Raw genomic sequence first — 21038 nt, 5'->3', positions numbered from 1 at the left:
CTCTAGGAGTCCACTGACGTCGTCACACGGATCTTCATCCCGACAAGCAGCATGTGTTTATCACACCATATATACATATATATATATATATATATCTATGTATATCATACCTGTGAGGGGACGGGCTTACAGCGAGGCAAAGGTTAGATGTCCTCACAGTTTCTGTTCAGGAAAACGTTTCAAGACAACCTGTGAATACACGAGCATCATGCTCAACCAAACAAGTAAAGCCACATGCAATTACCAATCCATTCAGGAATTCAGATATAAACAATTTCATGTATCTATCTATCTATATATATATATATATAGAGAGAGAGAGAGAGACATATATATACATATATGAAGAGGGATTGATGACTCTCTTTCGTTCGGGGTGTCAACAGTGTGAAGAAAGGAGAGGTGTGTGCCTCAACTCTCACAGTTGAAGACGTTTTTGGAGAGCATGTTTTTCAGCTTTCTCGCGCTGCTCGCACTTGGATGTTCCACCAAGACAAGACACTTCACTTTTGCGTCAGCAGCAGAGCTCTCAAATGAGACGGCGTTCCCCTTTCTACTTCGATGAACTTCCTAGACAGAGGAGTAGAGAAAGCTCATCCGTCAGCCTCCTTGGGAGAGGAAGGAGCATTGACGGCGGAACTGTCTTCGCCATTTGCTCGCTTCTGCGGAGGCGGCACGGACTGGGTGTACGTACACCTGGGGTACGCGCTGCATCCGACGAAGATGCCTCGCGAGTGTATCCGCAGCTTCAGTACGCCTTCGCCGCACGAGGGACACAGTGGCGGCGTAAACGACGACCTCGATAAAGACGAAAGAGGTCCCACCGAAGAAGAAGAAACAGAGGAATGAGGAGCAACAGGCGCCGAAGGGGAGGCAGAGGCAGCAGGAACAGAGGAAGACGAAGAGGAAGGCGAAAAATCAGAGAGAAAAGAGAGCTCTGTTTTACTGTCGAGGAACGCGGGAGGTTGATCGGTTGCTTGGCCATCAGAATTACATTTCGGAGTTTTCGTACTGTTCGTGTTTCGCGCTGTTCCGGCTGTTCCTCGCGCGCCTTCTGTTTCCCTCGATTCGCACCCCACACCGTCGGTACCTCGTTTCGCGCTCGCCTCCGTGGCTCGGCTTCTCGCCTTCTCAGCTCCGCGCCCGGTCTCTGCGTTCGTCTCCCCGGCCGTCGCTTCTGTCTCCTTTTCATCTGTCTCCTCTGACGCCTGTGTCGGCATGCTGTCTCCGAAGATCATCCCGGCCAAGGAGTGCTCGAGGGCGTCTCGCACGGCCTTCGGGTGAAGCTTCTCGGCTGCGGCAATTTTGGCTTGGAGGTCGTTCCAGAATGCATGGACAACTCGGACCCAGTCGTCTCTGCCCGCGGCGATGGCGTCCAGAGATTCCTCCAAACTGGCAGTGAAGCGCGCGTTGACAAAGTCAGGAACGGCGGCGTCGAGAAACGCGGCGACGAGGCGCCCGCGAGGCGAAGGGGCAAGGCGGCCTCTGCGGAGAGACGGCGACATGCGCATGTCTGAAGAAGCTGGAGACCGAGAGGAAGAAGGCGCGGCCGGCGGAGGGGAAGACGCAGCGAAGGAAAGGGGAGACGACGATTTCTTCTTCGGAGTCGTAGGATAGACGTACAGCCGGTCACAGAGCGCCGCGAGAACCGCGGCGTACGTCGAAGGCCTACCGATCCCCAGACGCTCCAGGGTGTTGATCAGGGACGCTTCCGAGAAACGCGGCGGAGGCCGAGTGCACCGATGCGCAACATAGAAACGCAAATCCGAGATACGCGGGGCGAGACCCTGCGGATGCGGAGGAAAGGAAGAAGTAAGAGGTGAACACGGAGGCGACGAAGAGGCAAAAGACGCGGGTGAAGAAGGCAGAAGCGAAGCAGGAGAAGCAGGTGGCGACGAGTCCAGAGCGGAAGAAGGAGAAGACGGAGCAGACTTGAGTGGACTGCTGGGGGAGGCAGTGCGTCGCAGTGACCCAGTGCATGCGGAGGCATGTGAACCCAACGACGGCGAAAAAGACAGTGGAGAGGAAGAGGCGAGAGAGAAGGAAATCGAGGAGCGGGACAACTGGAAGCCTCGATTCACAACGGCAGCAGCTGGGGGATAGGCGTCGAAGAAGGCGAAGAGTTCCGCGGGCGACGATGCCGGTTCAGCTGTTTCGCTGTGGCCTGCGTCTTCCGCCTCCGTTTCTTCTTCTTGCGCTTCCTCTGATTCTGCATTCTGCATGCGCTCTCGCGCAGTGGCGCCGAACGCATAAACGCTCAGAAATCCATCGAAGATGGTTCGCCGAGTCTCCGCCTCAAGGTGTGTCTCGCCTTCGCTTCCCTGGGCCGCCACCGTCCCTCTCGCCGCGAGGCCGTTCCCCTTCTCCTCCTCCTTCATGTCCTCGTCTTGCGCCGTCTGGATGTTCTCTCCTGTGCAGTCCGGCGAAGACATTTCGCGGTCGGTGCCGCGCAACTGGCCTCTGGATGTCTCCGCGTCTTCGTCTCTCGCGTGTGATGTCTCCGCCACAGAGTGCCCGTGCGCCGCCGAGGCCACCAGCGAAATTTTCAGCGCCTGACGGAGGGCGGGAGCCATTTCCGAGGCCAGGGTCCGCCTCCAAATGAGATCGTAGACGGCGACGAGTGCAGCGTTCAGGCCAGCCCCTTTTGCCATGTCTCGCGTCTTTTTGAGGTCTTCAGATTGCGCTCCTTCGTGTGCCTCTCGCTCTCCAGAGCCGGCCGCCATGTTCTTTGTGGGGTCGCCGGCCAGGCGAGGAGACAGGCCGGCGGCCAGGCGCTGGCGGAGGGTCTCGGGATGGAGCCTGTGGCAGGGAGCACAGCAGCGGTTGACACAGCGAGAAGAGCGATTGGCAAAGAAGAAGCGAGTCATTGTCGATTCATAAGGGGGATCCACATACGAACGAATCACCGGCTTTGACGGAAGGACGTCCACCGCTGCACTCTGTTTGACTGACACAAAAAGACAAACGTCGACGCCACCATGGCCTCTGGCGATTGTGCGCTGTAAAAGGACATCCAGTCGGACTCTTCAGACACTCTGAAGGCCTCGTTGACTTTCGCGGTCTCCGTGGCGGAGACCGGGGAGAACGGGAGAGAGACCGAAACAGCGCCAGGCAGAAGGAAGGGAACAGAGTGAATGGAAGACGCCCGGCGAGCTCAAGGAGCAGAACGCAGACGCAGAGCGGAGTGGCGAGGAAGAAACGCTCCCTGCATTTCCGGGGACGACATGCCCATGCGGCGGCAGTTGCAGAAGGTGGAGAAGAGGCGACGAGATGGTCCAGACAGATGCAGGAAGACGAGAAGATGGGGAAAGAGAGAGCCGTGACAAAAAACAGGAATGCGAAAGTCGAGAGAGAAACGCGAGGACATGCAACAAACAGCCAGGGAAAGAACAACGGGAACATATTTCTTGCACATGTCAGCAAACGCGCGACAATTGGGCATGCGAGTTGCCTGAGTTGAAAGGATGACAGACCCCAAGAACGAAAAAACGAGACAGAGACGAGTGAGGAAGAAGCTGGAGAGAGTGTATCGCCCCCACAAATGAAGAAACGTCAGCCGGAAAAGCAGGCTGAGACACGCACTCGATGCTCGTTGGTCGAATGGCCTCGTGTGCCTCTTGAGCAAAGCGAGAAGCTTCCCTCGTTCTCTTTCTCGTGACGTTACGCTGCTTCTCGGCTTCGCCTTCTCCAGAGGAAGCCTCGTCGTTGGCAAGCATCGACGGCGAGAAGGAAGACGCAACGAAACGACGAATCTCCTCACGAGCCGCGGCAGAGACAGTCGAGCTGTCTGTGCGCATGTACGTGATTAGACCTCCCAGACCTTCGACGCCTTCATAGAGAGTCTAGGAAAAACGCAAGACAAGGAACAAACCAAGAAGAAGAAGTTGTGTGTCGCCCGTCACGACCTGCATTCGGTTGTTTTGAAACGATTGAGAACAAACAAGATGATGATCCGTGCGGTTGAACTCGTCGCATGGTAGCTGTGAAGGCATGTGTGTCAGGCTCTCCATGTGATGTCTCTCTCAAACGCGTAAACTCAGAGTTATCTTGGATAGGAGGACTGAGACGGAAACCTGAATCGCAAGCCTCCACAGCAGTGACACCCGGAGAGACAACCAGAGTGACTGTCGTGTGAAATCGAGGAAGACCATTGATGAGGTGAATGCAGCAGGATGGAGCATCTCCACGACGACACACAGACGCGCGCGTACGCACAGAGAAAGCGAGAAAGAACGCTGAGAAAACAAGCGGAAGCAAAACGCCGTACAGGGTGAACACCCGCGCCTCACGCTGGCGAGAAGAGTAAAATCACAAAGGACAGCGATCTGCTCAGCAGACGGGGAAAGAGAGTGAAAAACAACAACGGAGAAAGACAGCAAATCCAAGACAAAGAACAAAAGGCCGGGAGACAGAGTGACCATGTCGGACAGAACCGGCAGATGTCGAAGCGCGACGCACGGCCAACAGGATCCAGAGAGCAAGAAGAGAGCAAGAAGAGAGCAGAGACGTTAGGACGGCTACAGAGAAGCCAGAGCAGCGCAGGAGCGCTCGCAAAGAGAGGACAGCGAAACACAGCACCTGGGCAACGCGCATCGTCGTCGCTGGAGAAAAACCAAGAAGGCGAGAAGCAGCCTGTTGAAGGGTAGCTGTCCGGAACGGGGTAGGAGGCTTCAAAGATGAGAAAGAGACGGCGAGGTCAACGCGATCAAAGTGCATGCGTCGGAGGTTCTCCAAGACCGATTCGACGTCTGCGCTGTCGACCGGCGCCGGTTCGTTTGCATCTTTTCCTCGATCCGCCTGCAGCTCGGCAGCGCCATTCTCGTTTGCGCATTCTTTCTTTCCACCGTTCTCGCCTTCCCTCGCTCCTTCTGTCGGGTCCGCAGCCTCATCCAGAAGCTCCCCTCTCACTCCTCGCTGCGAATGTCCTCTCGCCTCTCCTGCCGTCTCTTCGTCGCCTTCAGACATCTGCGGGGGAGTCGCCTGAGAGGCCTCAGAGACAGGCGCAGCGTTGCCCCCCAGAGTGGAGACAGAAGGCGAAGAGCAGGAAGATGGAGAGCAGGAAGTTGAAGAGAGAGGTGGAGAAGAGAGAGGTGGAGAAGAGAGAGGAGCCACAGCTGAGGGTGGACGAGTCGCAGCTACGAATGGCTTGCCCTGGGAAGGAAAGACAAGCGCGCACAGGAGAAAAGAGTGGAAACGATAGAGGAGAGAGACAGTTAAGGGACATCTGCGAGATGCATGGAAATACATGTCGGTTTTCTAAATTGCAAGCTCCACTGCAGACATTCACGAAGCGTTCGTTTTCTCCCCGCGATATGGCGAGTCAATTGAACGTCAGGGACATGAACTTTGCCTGCGCTGTTGCGTCGTTCTTGTGTTTCAAATACTCAGAGTTCCTGGCTGAGAACGCGAGAACGCGGGGAGGGAGGAAGCGTCGGGCGCTCCTTCAAGGTGGACGTTCACTCTGGTTGACTGAGGCCGCAGACAAACGAGCAGACTCGCAGTCCCTGCGTGGTGCCTCGTACATCCTGTCTCTCCCTCGACACACGGCCATGGATCATTGCGAAGAGGTTCGGCGTCTTTTCCAACTGGTTTTCTCATGCTTTACCCCTCTGTCCACGTCGCGTCCACTTCGTCAGAGGCTCGCCCTCTCGCTTTCTACCTTGTAAAGAGAAAGTTTCAGATTCACTGTGATTGGACCGCATCTCCCGTGCTTGCTCGTGGTTGCCTTCGCCGTTCTCCACGGAAACTCTCCATCATCATCCGCTTCCCCATCCTTCCCTTCCCGTCGTGGTTCTGTGGCTGCATCTCGAGCACTCCTGCCTCCGTCGTCTCCTTCTTCCTCGCGGCCGTCTGCTCTTTCGCGTCCATCTTCTGTTTCTTCTGGGCGTCCGTTTGCGGCGTTCTCGAAGCTTTCTGGAGACGCCCACCGAAGTCGAGCTGTTGCGTGCACGGTTGAGAGAGCCTGAGGCTTGAAGGCCTCGATGACCTCCTCCCGATCGGCGAGAAGTTTCAGTGCCGCCGACTGGACGCGGCCCGCGCTCTTGCTTCCGGGGAGCTTCCTCCACAGCAGCGGCGAAAGCGAAAAGCCTGCCTGAGAGAAGAGAACGGAATGCGAAGCGAAGAGAGGATCGCCAGGATGAGCGTGGATACGCAACGGTGAAGGTTGACGCGCAGAGCGCGATGAGCGCTTGAGAAAAAGCGAGTGAAATGATCGCGAAAGGAGGCACTCACGACACACAGCTGGTGCAGAAGAGTCGAGTCAAAACACAGCGGGAGAAAAAGGCGAAGGTGGATGTACAACAGAGCCGCAGAAGGCGACTGTCAATGGGGAAAAGAGAGAGGAGAGAGAAGGCGAAGAGAAGGGTGAGACGAGCAACTCGCGTTGCAGCAATGATGAAAGGAAAGAGCGACAGACGAGTTCTGAGAAGGCAGAAAGGTATTCGTCGAGACACGAGGAAGGCAATCTGAAGAACGGCTGAGATCCAAGTGGTACGCGACGGTGTAGAAGTTCCTTCGTTCAGTGTTCCGAGCGAAGGCCAAAGACACAAACATGGCACTTGGCCGCAGCCGGGAGACTCACCAGGTAATCGATAGCGAGTCGCGCGAGATAAGCGCGGACGAGGTTTTGATTCAGGCCTTCCAGAGCGATGGTTTCGCGTTCAGGCAACGACGACCTTCTCGCTTTCTCGTCCTCATCGCCTCCCGCGTCCTCCTCTCCCTCCCTGATTTCCCTTTCAAGCTTCTCGCCGTTCGTCTCCTTCACCTCCTCCTTCTCCTCGTCCTCGTCCTCGTCGCCGTTTGTCGGCTCTTTGTTCTTCGCCTCTGTGACTTTTTCCGCGTCTTCGCCGGCCGCGCGGAGGGCGCGACGCACGGCCGCGGGGGTCAATTCTTGGAGCCGGACGCGCCGGACGGCATTGATCCGTGAAAGCAGAGGCCAGGGACCCGAGGCGACAGAGGTCGCAGCCGATGAGGGGGGAGACGGGTGGGTGAGGGAACTTGGCGACTCCTTCCGCTGCTCCGTCGCCTCGGCCTGTTGATTGAGAGAGGCGACGATGTGCCAAGCAATCGCTTCGCCTTCGCGGTCGGGGTCTGTGCAGAGAAACAGAGTGTCTATACACCCGACCTCGGAGAGCACATCGTTAACGGTTCGAACCAGAAAGGAGCTTTCGTCGTCGAGCGCCGTTTCCGCGGATCCCGCCTGCTGGCGCTTTCTCCCGCGCCGAGCAGATTCTTCCGCTGCAGTCCCCGAGCTCTCCTGAGAGGCTGAGGAGGAAGATGCCGAGGACGAGGAAGATGCCGAGGACGAGGAAGATGCGGAGGACGAGGAACGCGAAACAGGCATCTTGTCTCCGACCGGCGCCCAGGCAAACGCCACCTTCCGGTCAAGCACGCGGACGGCGCCTGCTCAGAAAGAAAAGCTCAGAAAGAAAAGCTCAGAAAGAAAAGCTCAGAAAGAAAAGCTCAGAAAGAAAAGCTCAGAAAGAAAAGCTCAGAAAGAAAAGCTCAGAAGGAAAAGCTCAGAAAGAAACGCCGAGTGGAAACGGTGGAAACGGTGGAAACGAAGAAGAAGCAGCGGTGAGGAACAACGAAGGGGGCGAATCGGTGTCAGAAAGCCAGTGCGAGGGAAAGCAAGAACCAGGAGAGCCGTCGACGCTCAAAGGTAGAGCAGGAAGGAGAACCAAACGGACGGAGAGAACAACTACAAGGATGGAAAGAGAGAACCAGACGAAGCCAGGGCGACGAAGATTCGCACAACAACGGAACGGGAAGCCCCCCCCCTCGTCCCCCTTGAAGAAAGAAGGTGCGAACAAGAGAGAAATGAAAAAGGCGACTCTGAAAAGCAGCGAACGAAGAGAAACGCTGAAAGACGAGTTTCAATGTCAAGCGAGCGTGTGGCATCCGCAAAACTCCTAGCTCTCTCTTTTTCGTTCTCTCTCTTTCTCTCTTTCTTTATCTTTCTCTCTCTTTCTCTTTCTCTCTCTCTTTCTCTCTCTCTTTCTCTCTTCGTCCCTCTCTGTGTCTCCCCTGCCTTTCTGACGCCATCTGCCGCTCGCTGTTTCGCTCACCTGATCTGCGCTGGAGTTGCCGAACATGCCCTCTGGTGGCTCGAACGAGGAACCGAGCCTGTTGGTCTCGCAGAAACTTTTCAATCGTCTTCGCCTTCGCCGGCGACTCCACCAACACCAGGTGGAATTTCTCGGGGGCGTTCGGAGTCTCCCTTCCTCTCTCCGCGAGTTCTTCACTCCGCCGTCCGCCCGCGGCGTCTTTCGGGAGCTGCCGCCTGGAGGCGCACGTCCTCGTTTGCCTTCCATTTCCTTTCGTCGAGAGCCGAGCCTTCTCGCGCTTCCGAGATGGGAGGGTCGATGTGCGTCTCGTCTTTCTCCCAGATGCGCTCTGCGTCTTGGCGCCGCTTCGCTGCTTGTCGCGGGCAGGCTCTCGAGGAAGGGATGCGAGCTCGAAGCCGGTGCTCTCGTCCTCACCGTCATTTCGTCTCGCCTTCGTCAGGTTTCGCCTGCCCACGGTTCTTCGCCCCTCGATCTCCCCTCTCTCCTCGTTCGCTCCCGCGATCCGCGATCTGCCGTTCTCAGTCACTCCACTGTCCTCTGCGCCTGAACGCTCGCTGGACGCCTTCAAAGCGCGTAGTCGCTCCTCACGAGTTTCCGTGGTTTTCGGCCTGCGCCGCCTCTTGCGCTCCTTCTTCTCTCCGTCACTCGGCGTCTTGCTGTCTCCCTCGCTCGCCTTGTCCTTCTTCCCGTTCTCCCCCCTCCTCTCTCTGATCTCTTTTTCTCTCTGTCTGTTCTTGCCCTTGTGCGTCTTCCCCTCCGAGCTGCCGCCAGTGCGGTCTCGGCCGGCTGCGAGGTTCCGCAGAGCAGCGGCGGGTGGAGGGCGAGGCCGGCGACTCGACGGCGAGGTCCTCGAGGCAAAAAAAGAGGCGATTGATCCATCTGTTTGCGGCCTTTGAGCGAAAGAAGAGAGGCCATCGACTGGCTCTCGAGCGGCTCTCTTGAACCCCCGAGAGGTTCGAGGCGGCAGACCGCCGAACGGCGGATTCGCAGAAGCACGCCACCAAGGAAGCGAGAGGAAACAGACGCCCTTAGAGACAGGCAAGGAGAAGGTACGCAGACGGGGAGAACTCGACAGACAGGAGAGAAGGAGGAAGGCGGAGGGCAGAGAAGGAGCAGAAGCAGAGACAGACGGAGAGAGCGGCGACGACGACTCGGTACGAAAGGTCGACTGGCGAAACGAAGGAGACGCAAAAGAACCAGAAGGACCGAGAGAGGGTGAGCGAGGGAAAAAGGAGAACAGAGATGATCGAGCGGGGGGACGGACGGAGGCAACTCCTGACGAGGCAGAGGCGAGAAACGAACGAGAAGGACTTGCGTCGACAGACGGAGGACGAGAGGAAAGAAAGTGGAAGGAGGAACAAGCGTATCGCGGCGAGAGAAGAGATGCATGCGCTTTGCGGTGGGCGCCACAGACCGGCCTGTGCGCGGCAGCGTCGAAAAGCAGACAAGAAGAATGCAGCGGAGCGAAGAAGAGCGGCGGGAGGAGAGCGAGAACGCAGAAAAAGAACAGGCAAGAACTCCGACGTTTTCGTGGACGCCAGGCAACCCAAGCGAGCACTCGACCGACATGAGAGCAAGATTGCCAGTGCTCCTCCCCTGCCTCTATCCGGCACCCAGATTCGTCCTCGACTCGGTCCTCCTCCATCGCCAGGACTCCTCCATTTCGCCTCGGCTTCACCGCGTCATGGAAGCCTCAAAGACGCAAGAAGGCGGCAAAGCGAAACGCGAGAGAGCTCCGACGCTTAGACAAATCTCGCTACACACACGTTCCTACCGATGTCCCCAAATCACAGTCTATCTGTGCAGGCCTCTTCTTGGATTCCCTTCTACACCACAGACGCAGAATGCGTTCGTCGCCTCGATTTGTGCGTTCCACATATCATCATACACATTTATATATACACATTTATATATACACATTTATACACACTTTTATATATATATATATATATATATATATAACTTGGTAGATGCAGATAGGTATATTTAGAGATAAGTCTAGATAGGTGTAGAGAGATGGAAACGGATATAGAGAGGTATAGAGAGACAAGGAGCAAGACGCACTGTTGTCCTTTTTGAACAGATGGAGAGAACCAGTGGGAGAGGCGCCAGATTTCTTTGTGATCTGAAGCAATGCGGTGCGAAGGCGTTTTTCCTTAAAAACGCTCTCTCTCGCGACGGTGTCCCCGGGGGAGACATGGGGTCGGAGTTTCTTCGGCGAAAAAGAAGGCGCCAGGAACTCGAAAGCAATCGAGAAGATCCGTCTGCATCCGCAGGCATGTACACTTGGGAGGGGAGAACTCGGAAAAAATGGAACATCTCGATCTACGGTGTGCATGCGCGCTGGAGAGGCGACGCGCGCGAGGCAATGAAGACAGCAAGACTGGAGAGGCGCTTCCCCGTCCTTTTTCAGGTCTTGTTTCTCTCTGGAGAACGGCTCTCGTTTCAACCAGATACGTATGCGGAACGGAGTTGAAGGCGATTCAAAAGACGAGAACTGAAGAGACGGGAGACTCGCAAGGCAACGCGTTCCTCCCGAAAAGATGTCCTGCATGCAGCTGAGATGCAGAAGACACACGAGAGTCCGTGACAGAGTCTGTGAGAGGCCAAGAAACGGACGCGCCGAAGAAAACAGGAGACTTTTTTGTCCTTTTTCGTCTTCAATTGCGACAATGGACGAAGGCGTCTCTCAGAGATGCATTTGGTGGAAAATCTCCAAAAACCATGGCGAGACAAGCTGAGGCTCGGCGTCGTGTCTTCTCGCGATTGTCCTATCCGCCCTCCTTGAACGTCGTTGGCAACCCAAAGAGATTTGACTCCTTCCTTTTCGAGAGGCTTCTTTCCTGATTCCTTCTTTCTGTCGGACTTCTGTCCGACTTGGATCTCTTCGTCGTCTTTCCTTCCTCTGCTTCTTCCTCTCCTTCCTCTCCTTCCTCTCCTTCCTCTCCTTCCTCGCCTGCTTCGTTCTTCTTCTTCTCGCTTCTTTCGCTGGTACTCTGCTCTTCTCTTCGCCTTTTCTTCTCGTCTCTCCACCTCTGTTTCATGGCTGTCTCGTCCCGGGGCTGGTGTGAGGTCCGCGGACGCACTTTGCGCGCGACCGTTGCATGCAAAGAATGACAGCCTTCGCTCTCATTGTTCTTGACGAGGAGGAGACAGAGGAAAGTTCGGCAAATTCTGAGCTTTGCCGCTTCGAAGGGATCTCCGTCGAGAGTGGCGACGACCGAGAAGAGCACCCGAGAGCAGAAAGGGAACGAGCTGATCCTTCGGATTTCCAAGTTTCCCCGTTTTCCTGTCGAGCCTCTTCTTCTTCTCGCGTTCCGTCAGCGTCTGCCCTTCATTCTTCTGCGCCTCCTAGCGTCGACTCCGCCTCGCTCCTGACGAAGAAGCGAGTGCAGGAAGGCGGCGAAGACCGAGGAGAAACCGGCGAAGGCAGAACTGGAGGCGGAAGAGGAAGGGAGGAAGAGGCTCGCGAGGCTGGAGGCGGAAGAAGCGAGGACGCGGCGGTGACTGGAGAAAAGCGAGAAAGAGGACAGAGCCTCCAAGGTCTACGTCGTGAGGCAGAGCAGCGCGAACGGGAGGCAGAGCAGGGAGGGCAGACAGGAGGGCAGAGAACGATCCGCGGTGCAAGAAGCGAAGGTCACAATGGAGCAGCGCGCACCACGGGGACGGTGGAAATCAGAGACGACGACAGAAGCGCAGACAAGTCAGCGAAGGCCGGGGACCAGCGGAAACGAGAGCAGGCATTTCGTAGAGAAGCGGAATCGCTAGGCGACGAACGAATCAACAGAAAGAGAAAGAAGGAGAGCACTCGTCTCGGCCCAGCGCGCGGTGATACGCAGGTCGCGAAATCCGGACTCGAGGATGACGCAGGCAGGATACCAGTGGTACGGTCTCTGGAAGCGTCTCCGCGCCAGACGAAGACAAAGGAGACCTCCGAGATAGAAAAAGCGCCAGATGATGCGCTTGGCAAGGCGGCGGGGAGGGCGCAGGCCGAGCCTGCGGAGAAGAGCGGTTCCGAGACAAAGGAAAACGCGTTGACGGTGCAGAATGAGAGGGAGTTCGACGAAGCAAATGGCGCGAAAAGGAAGCGGAAGCGAACACAGGAAAAGGAAGGTGCGAGTGGAGGAACAAGGACGGCGGGTGAGAGTCCCAGACAGGGACGAGCTGATGGCGACGTTCCAGAGGAGCCGGAACAGAGACGGAGACAGAAGCGGGGAAAGGCAAACTCGGACAAGACGACTCGACTGAAGAAACCGCAGCTCCAGAGGTCCACAGAGAAAGAAAGGACGCACAGGCGCGACCAGCGAAGGCCTGCGCTACGAGAGCGCGACGACGCCAGCAGAGACGAGAACGCGTTTCCGCTCGAGGAAACGCCAGAGACAAGAGCGAACGGTGACTTCGACAGAGGAGATGCCGAGCGCGGAGGAGGCTTCAGGACGAAAGAGACGCAAGGCGAGGAGAACGAGAGAGACGAGGGCGGGAGAGGGAAGAAGACCGTGAACCGAAGAGGACGGGAGAGAGGCGAGAGAGAAACAGAGAGCAGGGAGGAAAGTGAGGTTGTCCTAGACACGGAGTCACGAGACTCACAGCGACAACCTGGGATGCATCAAGAGAACGGAGGGGAGAATGACGACGCTGTCGAGCGCGAAGGGGAGACACCCGCATGCACAGTTGAAGGAAGAGCCTGTGGCATCGAATGGCATGTCTATTCTTTCGATCCAAACCAAGAAGGAGATCCAGCGGTACGGGCAACGATTCTTCCCCCCTCCACCGCAAGTCGGAGACGCAGAGGTTCGAACGCGAAACGCCAAGACAGCTCTCTTTCGGCCGGTCCTCCTTCGTCATCTTCTTCGTCTTCTCGCTGTCGAGGATCGAAGAAGCAGAATGTCGAGGCGGACGCGAATCGTATCCCAGCGAAGGCGGCTCTCAGCGCCTCCCGCTTCCTTCAGGCAATAAGTTTTTTGCCCCAGGTAAACCCTGCCGCTTTCTCTGTCCCTTCTTCTTTTCAGAGGCACCTGTCTCTCTCTCGTTTTGCGCGTATCTCCTTTGTCCGCCGCTGTCGTTCTCTCTGTCGGTTTGGTCCCTCACTCGCTATCTCGGATTTCCTCGTCTCCCTGTCTCTCCCTCGTCTTGTGTCTTCACTCTCTTGAGCGTCTCTCTCTTTTTCGCCGTCGGCGCTGGTTCTCTGCCGCATGACTTTCTGCCTCGCTGTTCTCTTTTCTTCCAATGCCTCACCTTCGGTCCCCTCCTCGCTCTTCTCCCTCTCTTGTCGCTCTCTGAATCCCTTTCCTTCCGCCTCATGTTCCCCTGCTTCTCTCGGTGCTCCCTTCTCTGGGTCTCTTGTCTCGCCTTCCTTCTAGCACTCAGACTGTCTTGGGGCATGCGCGTTGGAGATTCGCGCCTCAACTGCGTCTGCGCTCTCTCCCTTTTGTCGCGAGCTCTTTCTTCGCAGGACCCGATGGAGGCGGCGGCCCTCGCTCGACGCGCTCGCGAGAGGCTGCTGGCGATCGCGCAGACGCAGGAGGCACTCCGCAGAGAACAGCGGCGCCTTCTCGCTTTCCTCTGGCGCATGCAGCAAAGACCGCTCTCCCTCAGTGAGACTCAGCGAAGTCACGAGAGGGCGCGAGCGAGTCTCGACGAGAAGGACGACAGCAGAGAAGCGGCGCAGCGACATGCAGGAGACCCGCAGGGTGGACAGGAGGCGAGTGACAGGGAAGCTGAGACGCCTCGAGAGACAGGGAGAGACGCCGAGGTCACAACGGAGTTCGCAGCTGAGACTCCTGGGGAAGAAGGAGGCTTGGACGCGCTTTTGTCTTCCTTGTCATCTTGGGTTCTCTATCCTGACGAACAACAACTTCTTCGTCTTCAAATGGATCGAATTTCTTGTCTCTTTTCCACGACGTCTCCTCGCGGGCCTCCTGCTCCCGACAAGTCTCCCTCCCTCAATTCAACTCTGTCCACCTTCTCATCGTCTTCCTCCTCGTCTTGTCCCTCGTCCTGCTCCTCGTCTTCCTTGTCAGCTTCCTCCACTCTGTCTTCATCTTCTTCCGCTACGTCCTCGTCCGCTTCTTCTTCTTTCTCTTCCTCTTCGTCATCGTCACCAGAGTGCGTCGTCGCCACAGGCCTGTCTTCTTCTCTCAGTTCTGCGCCCTCTGCATCTGTCGCGCATGCACCGTCGTCTGCTGGTGCCACTGCGTCTGTCGCTCCGGCTTCAGCTCCTCTCTCGTCTGCTTCTTCTGCCTTTTCCTCTGCGTCCCTTTCAGTGCACCTCCAGAGCGCTTCCGCGTCCCCAGCGCGCGCTCCACAGAGTCCACTTCCGCCGGACCTGCGGCCGTCTCTTTGGGCATTGGCGACTGGGCGAGCTGCGTCGCGGCGTCTCGGCTTGGCGCCGCCTGCTCCCGCGACGTCGCACGCAGCTGGGCGCTCAGCGCGAGCGCGCGAAGAAGCCTCGAGAGCGAGCGCAGAGTCTCAGACAGACGACGCTCGCAGCGACTGCGAGGAGGCGTCGACGGACGAGGATACGCCCACACTGGAAGACGAAGATCAGGCGAGCGACCTGGCGTCGGACTCCGAGGACTTTGCATCCTGCAAGGAGAAAGCGAAATGCGACCGCGGAGAAAACGCGACCGGAGAAGAGGGAGGAAACGCGAAAACCGCGAAGGCCCGAGAAGGCACACTGCGGGGGTCGAACCATATGGCGGGACTCTTGCGCAGTTGCATGCAGATGCGTTCTGCGAGGGATGAGCAGGAAGAGTTTCTTCTTGTCGGTGGAGAATGTCACGCTTTTGCTGGTCCAGTGTCCAGCGCACTGAAAGAAGAAAGCGGAGAAAACGCTTGGGGAGACATGCCAAAAAAACTCCATGCTCACCAGACACAAGACACAGAATGTGCTACACGAGGACCTGCATGCAAGTCCTCTCTCTCTTTCTCCTCTTCTTCCTTTGCGACCTGTTCTTCCTTTTCTCCGTTTTCTTCAGCGGCTCCTTGTTCCTCCTCTGCTGCCTCCTCTCCTCGTCTGTGTTATTCATCTTCTCTCGCTTCGTCTCCGACTTCTGCTTCATCTTCTTCCGCGTCCTCGTCGTCTTCCCCCTCTCGTTCTTTTTCCTCTTTGTCTTCTTCTTCCTCTTTGTCTTCTTCTTCCGCTTTGTCTTCTTCTTCCGCTTTGTCTTCTTCTTCCTCTTTGTCTTCTTCTTCTTCCTCTTCGTCGTTGGTGCTCGAAGCCGCGGGTCTGGTGGAAGGCCTGGAGGACGACTGTGTCTCCTCCTGGCTGTCGCGCATCCCTTCGCAAGTTGAGGCGTTCTTTCCTTCACCTCTTCGGCAGCTCCAGTTTGCGCGTCGCCAGCCTCTTTCCTCGATTGCCCGTGCGTCGGAGGAGCTTCGCAAGCAGGGGGAAGAAGCGTGGAGGCGCGGCGAATCAGCTGAAGGTCTGGGCTTCTTCTTCTTCCACCTCTTCCTAGAAAAAGTGCAGGCTCGCGCGAGAGACGGCGCCGCATGTACCCGCGCCTTCTGCGAGCCTACGCCAAACTCGCAGTGGACAGACGGCTCCAGCCAGGCGACGGCGGAGGCCGCGGAGAAGAGAGAGACGAAGATGGAGGAGCGCGCGGCTCCCGAAGAAGAAGCAGGCTCGTTGGCAGAGGGGGAAACAGGGACCGGCAGGCTACGAAATGGGAGAGGCGACTTGGGAGCAGAGCCAGAGAAAGGAGAGGAAAAGAAAGGAACGGAAATCAGTGGAGGTCAGGGGCGCGCGATGACATACAGACACACGACGGAGGCGAGTGGGGACCACAGCGGAGGAGGACCTGCGGGGAAAGGGGAGACGAAAAACTCATACGAGAGACTCGAAGAGGAAGCCATGGCTGGGCGGGGGAGGCATCGTAGACGCGGAATCGAGAAACTCGGCGCAGGGCGTCTTTGCCAGTCACACAGTCCGGAGCAAGGGCAATTGCCACAGGATGTAGCAAACGACACAAGTGAACAGGACCGAACAAGCGAGAAATACAGCCGCTCGTCGTCTTCCTCCTCTGTCCCAGTAACCTCGTATTCTTCTGTCTCGCCTTCTTCTACTTCCTCTTCTTCCTTTTCCTCCTCTTTTTCCTTGCCAAGTTGGCTCACCCTTTCCACTGGGTCGCTGCCCCCACGAGAGGAGGCTCCTGGCTCGGATTTGCGTTTGCATGCAGAGCCTAACGAAGTCCAGAATTCACACCCGAAAACGCCTCCTGCCTCACTGGTTTCTGCAGCGTCGCCTGCGGCGCCAGAGGAGACCTTGTCTACCTCGCTTCTGTCTGCATCTGCTTGGGCGTCCTCTCTCCCCTCTTGCGTGCCTCGCTGGTCTCCGCGTGAGGCTGCGGTCGCAGGGGAGGTGGGTGCCAGAACAGTCTCGTCATCGCCAAAATCGTCTGTCTCTGTCTCTGCGTCGTCCTTCCTCTCTGTAGAGGAAGAGGCTGCAGAGGACGAGACCTCGCGCGCGTCTCACACTCCAGAGGGAAGGAACAGACACCCGAGAGCACAAGGCGAAACCTCCACTGGCGGCGCTCCAGCCTGTGAGGCGGCCTGTGACGGAGACAGAAGAGACACCGTCAGAGACGCTCCCGACGCTACGACGAGAGTGTCTGAGGACGGCGACGTCTGCGCAGAGGACGTCGAGGCTGCTGCAGAGACGAAGGCATCCGACAGAGAAGAAGAAGCGAGGGAAGAGTTCGAGGACAGTAGCGAGGTCGAAGAGTTGACTTGTGTGATTATTGGCGAACGCCGGAGAGGCGCCAGCGAAGCATGTTCGCATGCGCGAGACGCAGCTCATGCAGACAAGCAGGCCATTCAAATGCACAGAGCGGGAGCGAATGAAGGTGACGCGAGGAAGGAAGCAACGAAGAATACGAAGAAAGATGGAACGCGATACAGGAAAGTCGTCTCCCCACCAGATGAAGCACGAGAGCGAAGCGTCGCGGCTCTGTCTCAGACGCGTCCAACTGCAGAGGTTGGCAACGCATTCACTCAAGAAAAAAGAACGCAAGAAGCGAGGACCGATGTGATATACGTTGAAGGCAGCGACTCGTCGAGTTCTCCACGCACCGCCAGTCAGGTCAGCCTGAAGCAGTGCCTCGGTTCCCAGGGACCGGAGGAAGAGAACGATCTCTGTCCTCAGACGGATGCAGGTGTCTCCGTTCGCTGTGGGGACGAACAGGGACAGCTGACCGAGGCGACCGCTCGATGCGACAGCCAAGAAGCGAAAGCAAACGAAAACGCTTTCCAGTGGGCGGACCGAACAGTTGTCTCTGAGGCAAACGTCTGTCAGAAGACCTCCATCCCGCAGCCTCACCATGCTTCGCCTTCGGGTTGTGCCGAGGATCTCTCCTCGCGACCGCTCTCGACGCCTCACGCGTCGCCTGGACTCAAGTCGTCTTTGCGGGGCATCTCCGAGGACCTGAAAGGCCTCGCAGCTTTGCCTCTGTTGGACCGCCTGAAAGCGCGGCTTCAGGGGGGAGCGTCTCTCTCGGTCAATCAGCAAGTGACAGAGTCTCGAGAGACAAGCAGAAGCGACTCTTCCTTCCAAGATGCAAACGAAGACGCAAGTGATGGTGTACCTCTTTCACCTACAGCCGGTTACCAGTTCCAGCCTCGAGCCTGTTTGTCCACCTTCCACGGGTCCTCCCTATCGGATTCGACTTCTGTGACTTGCTCGTCTTCTCTCTCTTCGTCGTCTTCCCGCCCTTATTCTTCGTCTGTGCGCAGCGCCGCCTTTTCTTCAGTTCTGTGTGAAATTGATTGGAGCTCTGCGGATGCGCGGTTGCTGTCCGAGTTCCGTCGGCACTTTGGCCTCAAGAAGAGTCTGCCCGAGCCTCTGCTTCGGCGCATGCTTCATCGCATTTGCATTTACTTGGTCACGCACGATCTCTATCCTCTCGCGGCGCTTCCACCCTTCGATTTCCTGCACCCCAAGCCTTCTTCAAACGAACAAGTCTCACAAACGGCGGCTGCCTGCTCCGCAGACGAAGCACCCGCCGGCGATGCAGAAACGGCGACCGCAACGCTCTCCCAGCGTCCAGCTCCTATCTGGAAGGCGGCGCCTGCCTCTTCGTCTTTCGCTTCTTCTTTCGCTCCTTCTTTCGCGCCATCTGCCTCGTCTCCTTCCCCTCCCCTTTCGCCACAGCACACCACAGTTCGCAACGAAGTTGGAGGCGTGTGTCTCCACGGAGACAGGGGAGCAGACACAGACGACTGTGGAGACGAAAGGCGAAGTCGACCAGCTGGGGCGCATGACAACGCAACGCGCGAAGCAGAACGCGGGCGGCGCAAATCACCTCCAGGTCGACTTGCGCAGCTAGAGACTGGCGATTCGGGAGACAACTCGCGAGGCAGACGAGACGAGGAAACAGAGACCGCAAAAACCGGAGGCGAAAAGAACCCTGAACGAGCGCCTGCGACGAACAGTCAGAAGGCCAGTAAGCGCGGCGCGACAGCGGGAAGACGGCGAGAGGCGCGCGAAGGCGAAGCCGAGGAAGGAAAGTCAAAGAAGAAGAGAAAGACAGCTGAGAAGCGTGAGGTTGAACTGTCTGCAGAAGCGATTCAAGCCGCCATCGTGGACCACGATCAGCTGTATGAAAAGTTCCTGACCCACCAGAGTGTCGCGTTGCGAGATGTTTATCTTTACCTGAGAGGTGAGTGAAGGCAGAGCCCTCCGGCGAGGAAATCCTGCGGGGAGAAGGCGAAATCTGCGCTTGTGTCCAGTCGCTGATTTGCAAACGTCGCACAGGAACGGATCCTTCAAGAACCGAAACGAGAACGCGAGAAGCCAAGCGTTTCTACACTCTACAAAAAGGACTGTAGAAACGACGAACGGGGACATCGGCACACACCAACGCCCCCGTGAAATGCATATATATATATATATATATATATATATACATATATATATATATGTACAGAAAAAAAAGTGTACATACATGGTTGCCCATATGTATGTTTGCCTAGATTTATAGAGCAAGCGAGGAGATGACAAGTCGCATATTGGGCCTGCAGTGCGCGAGCCGAGCGTTTCAAGGTGGTTGCTGGAGCCTGGGAGAAGTCTGGAAATGCCGGTTCGTTCTTCTGTCACGAGTGTGGAATTCGAGATGAACAGTTCAGCCGCGATTTGCGATGTTGTTCAAAGTGTCTTGTTGGACGTACGGCGGACTCGCGTAACGTTCTACTCTGTAGAGCACATGTCTTCGATCTGCGTTTTTCTCGTTCGTTGTTTTCTGCGACTTTCAGAGAGGGGCTTGCAAGTGAGCATGGCGTCGACGAAGGCCTATCTTCAAGCTGCTGGCGTCTACTTCACAACGCCATGGCGTTCGCAGGCTGATGGATTGCCGAAGGAAGGCTTTAAGTAGTACGGTTCCAGAGGTGACTACTTGCAAGGCGGATGATGGCGATCAAAGGGAGCTCTGAGTTTCTTTTTCCTCTCGCCTCGTCTCCCCGGCTTGTGGTCTTGCGATGCGGTTTCTTCCCCTAATCTCTGGGTCGACTTCGATTCTGTCTGCTCTCTTTTTCCTTTCTGTCGTTTGGCTGCTTGGCTGCCTCGCCTCGTTGGTCTTTCACTTTTCTCCTGTTTAGCTGGATGCTTCCTGTCGGTCCTCCGTGTGTCTTTCATGTTTCTTTCGCGGATCCTTTCTCTAATTCGCCTGCCGCGTCGCATATCGGTCACTACCGCTCGCGCTTTTTCTCTCCCCTCGTGTGCCGTGTCTGGCAACTTCTCCAGTCACCTCCCAACTTCTCTGTCTGACTTTGTTGCAAGAACGCGTTTCAACAAAGGCGTCCCTGGGTACGCCTGTCGCGGCACCTTTACCGGATTTCTTCAAGGTTGCCGAGATCGCGAATAGATGTTTCGCCTCTCTGCTTCCTTTCGACGCCTTGCTCCCAGGATGTCTCGACAGGCCAGTCGGCAAATTCAGATGCTGTCTAGAGACCACTGCCTCTCTCAACTTTGACCCTCGACAAAGCATTCATCTACCCACAACACACGAATACCGGCACATGTATATATATAAATATATATATATATATATATATAAATATATAGATATACATAAAAATTTATAGAAGTATATAAATATTTGTATATAAATATGTAAATTTATATACATATATATATATATATATATATGAGTACTAGGTGTGTAAATGCATGCGAATGAATCATCCCACGTTGGTGCACGTGAGCGTCGGCCTGTTCAACGTTCATGTCTTCATCTGCCTGTTCAGGTGAATATTTATTTAGAGCTGCCAAAGCTGTGAATCGGAGACAACGACTGAACTGTCGAGATATGGCAGCGTGATGAAACAGAAGTACTCTGGCAAGTGCCTAGCAACGCTTCTCAGCTACGCAGGTGAACAGATCACTATTATAAATATATATATATATATATATATATATATGTATATATGTTTATATGTTTATATGCAGTTGTCAACAGTAATTTCTCAGCGAGAGCAATCCCAGCTGTCGTTTCTGCGCGAGGCGTCCACACAGTTTCACTCGGCGTCGGGTACAGACACTCTCTCTCATGGATTGACATATAACTCCGAAAGGCAACCAGAGAGAGAGAGCAGAGAGATGCACCTGAAGAGTGCGGGCGACGCAGCATGCGCAAGAGAAACTGTGGCTCGGATGGAGCTCAGCCAGTGCATGCCTTTCAAGACGGTCGCTTCGCGTTTCGGCACTTGGTCTTCTCTGGGGTCGCTTTTCTTCTAAAAATTGCAGAGACGTAGACTAGACGGGCGTTGGAGCTCATCGGTGCACTGGATAGTCCACGGTTTGTTGTCGAGTCTCTCTTTTTCGAAGCACGCCTCCTTTCTCGTTGTTGGTGCGGTCTCAAAGTCCGATGAGAACTCTGCGACTGAGTCGTCACCAGACGAAAGCCAGTGGTCTACGTCGAACTTCTTTCTCCCGTTTCTGTCGAATGGGCGACCTCGTCGTTTACGCATTCCTTGCTACCT

General features: G+C 56.1%; 2 protein-coding genes across 2 annotated transcripts; one reads left to right on the top strand and one right to left on the bottom strand.

Annotated features, from left to right (window-relative positions):
• Positions 1-142: 142 nt before the first annotated feature.
• On the bottom strand, positions 143-9748 carry TGME49_277530 (DNA topoisomerase domain-containing protein). The gene is made up of 7 exons (XM_018781769.1): positions 8067-9748; positions 6581-7401; positions 5660-6091; positions 4579-5151; positions 3583-3842; positions 1075-2799; positions 143-798 (listed from the first exon to the last, which is right to left on the bottom strand). The coding sequence occupies exons 1-7, from the start codon at positions 9709-9711 to the stop codon at positions 594-596; spliced, it is 5661 nt and encodes a 1886-aa protein (XP_018635167.1). The 5' UTR covers positions 9712-9748; the 3' UTR covers positions 143-593.
• A 1422-nt stretch (positions 9749-11170) lies between these two features.
• TGME49_277540 (hypothetical protein) lies at positions 11171-19432 on the top strand (the record flags this gene model as incomplete). The annotated part of the gene is made up of 3 exons (XM_018781770.1): positions 11171-13036; positions 13519-18721; positions 19314-19432. 3 exons carry the CDS (start codon positions 11171-11173, stop codon positions 19430-19432), a joined length of 7188 nt encoding a protein of 2395 aa, XP_018635166.1.
• Between the last annotated feature and the right edge of the window lie 1606 nt (positions 19433-21038).

Source organism: Toxoplasma gondii, chromosome XII (genome assembly GCF_000006565.2).
Source record: "Toxoplasma gondii ME49 chromosome XII, whole genome shotgun sequence".
Classification (NCBI taxonomy): domain Eukaryota; phylum Apicomplexa; class Conoidasida; order Eucoccidiorida; family Sarcocystidae; genus Toxoplasma; species Toxoplasma gondii.
The sequence above is the reverse complement of the archived record's forward strand: the minus strand, read 5'-3'. Positions and strand labels throughout refer to the sequence as shown.

Bases quoted from the DNA above. Each gene is read 5' to 3' on its own strand.
- TGME49_277530 (XM_018781769.1), bottom strand. From the start codon at position 9,711: ATGGAGGAGGACCGAGTCGAGGACGAATCTGGGTGCCGGATAGAGGCA. The intron at 7,402-8,066 runs GTGAGCGAAACA...CTTTCTGAGCAG, and splicing joins GCAACTCCAGCGCAGATCAG to GCGCCGTCCGCGTGCTTGAC. The intron at 5,152-5,659 runs GTAGAAAGCGAG...TTTCCTTCCCAG, and splicing joins TGAAACTTTCTCTTTACAAG to GGCAAGCCATTCGTAGCTGC.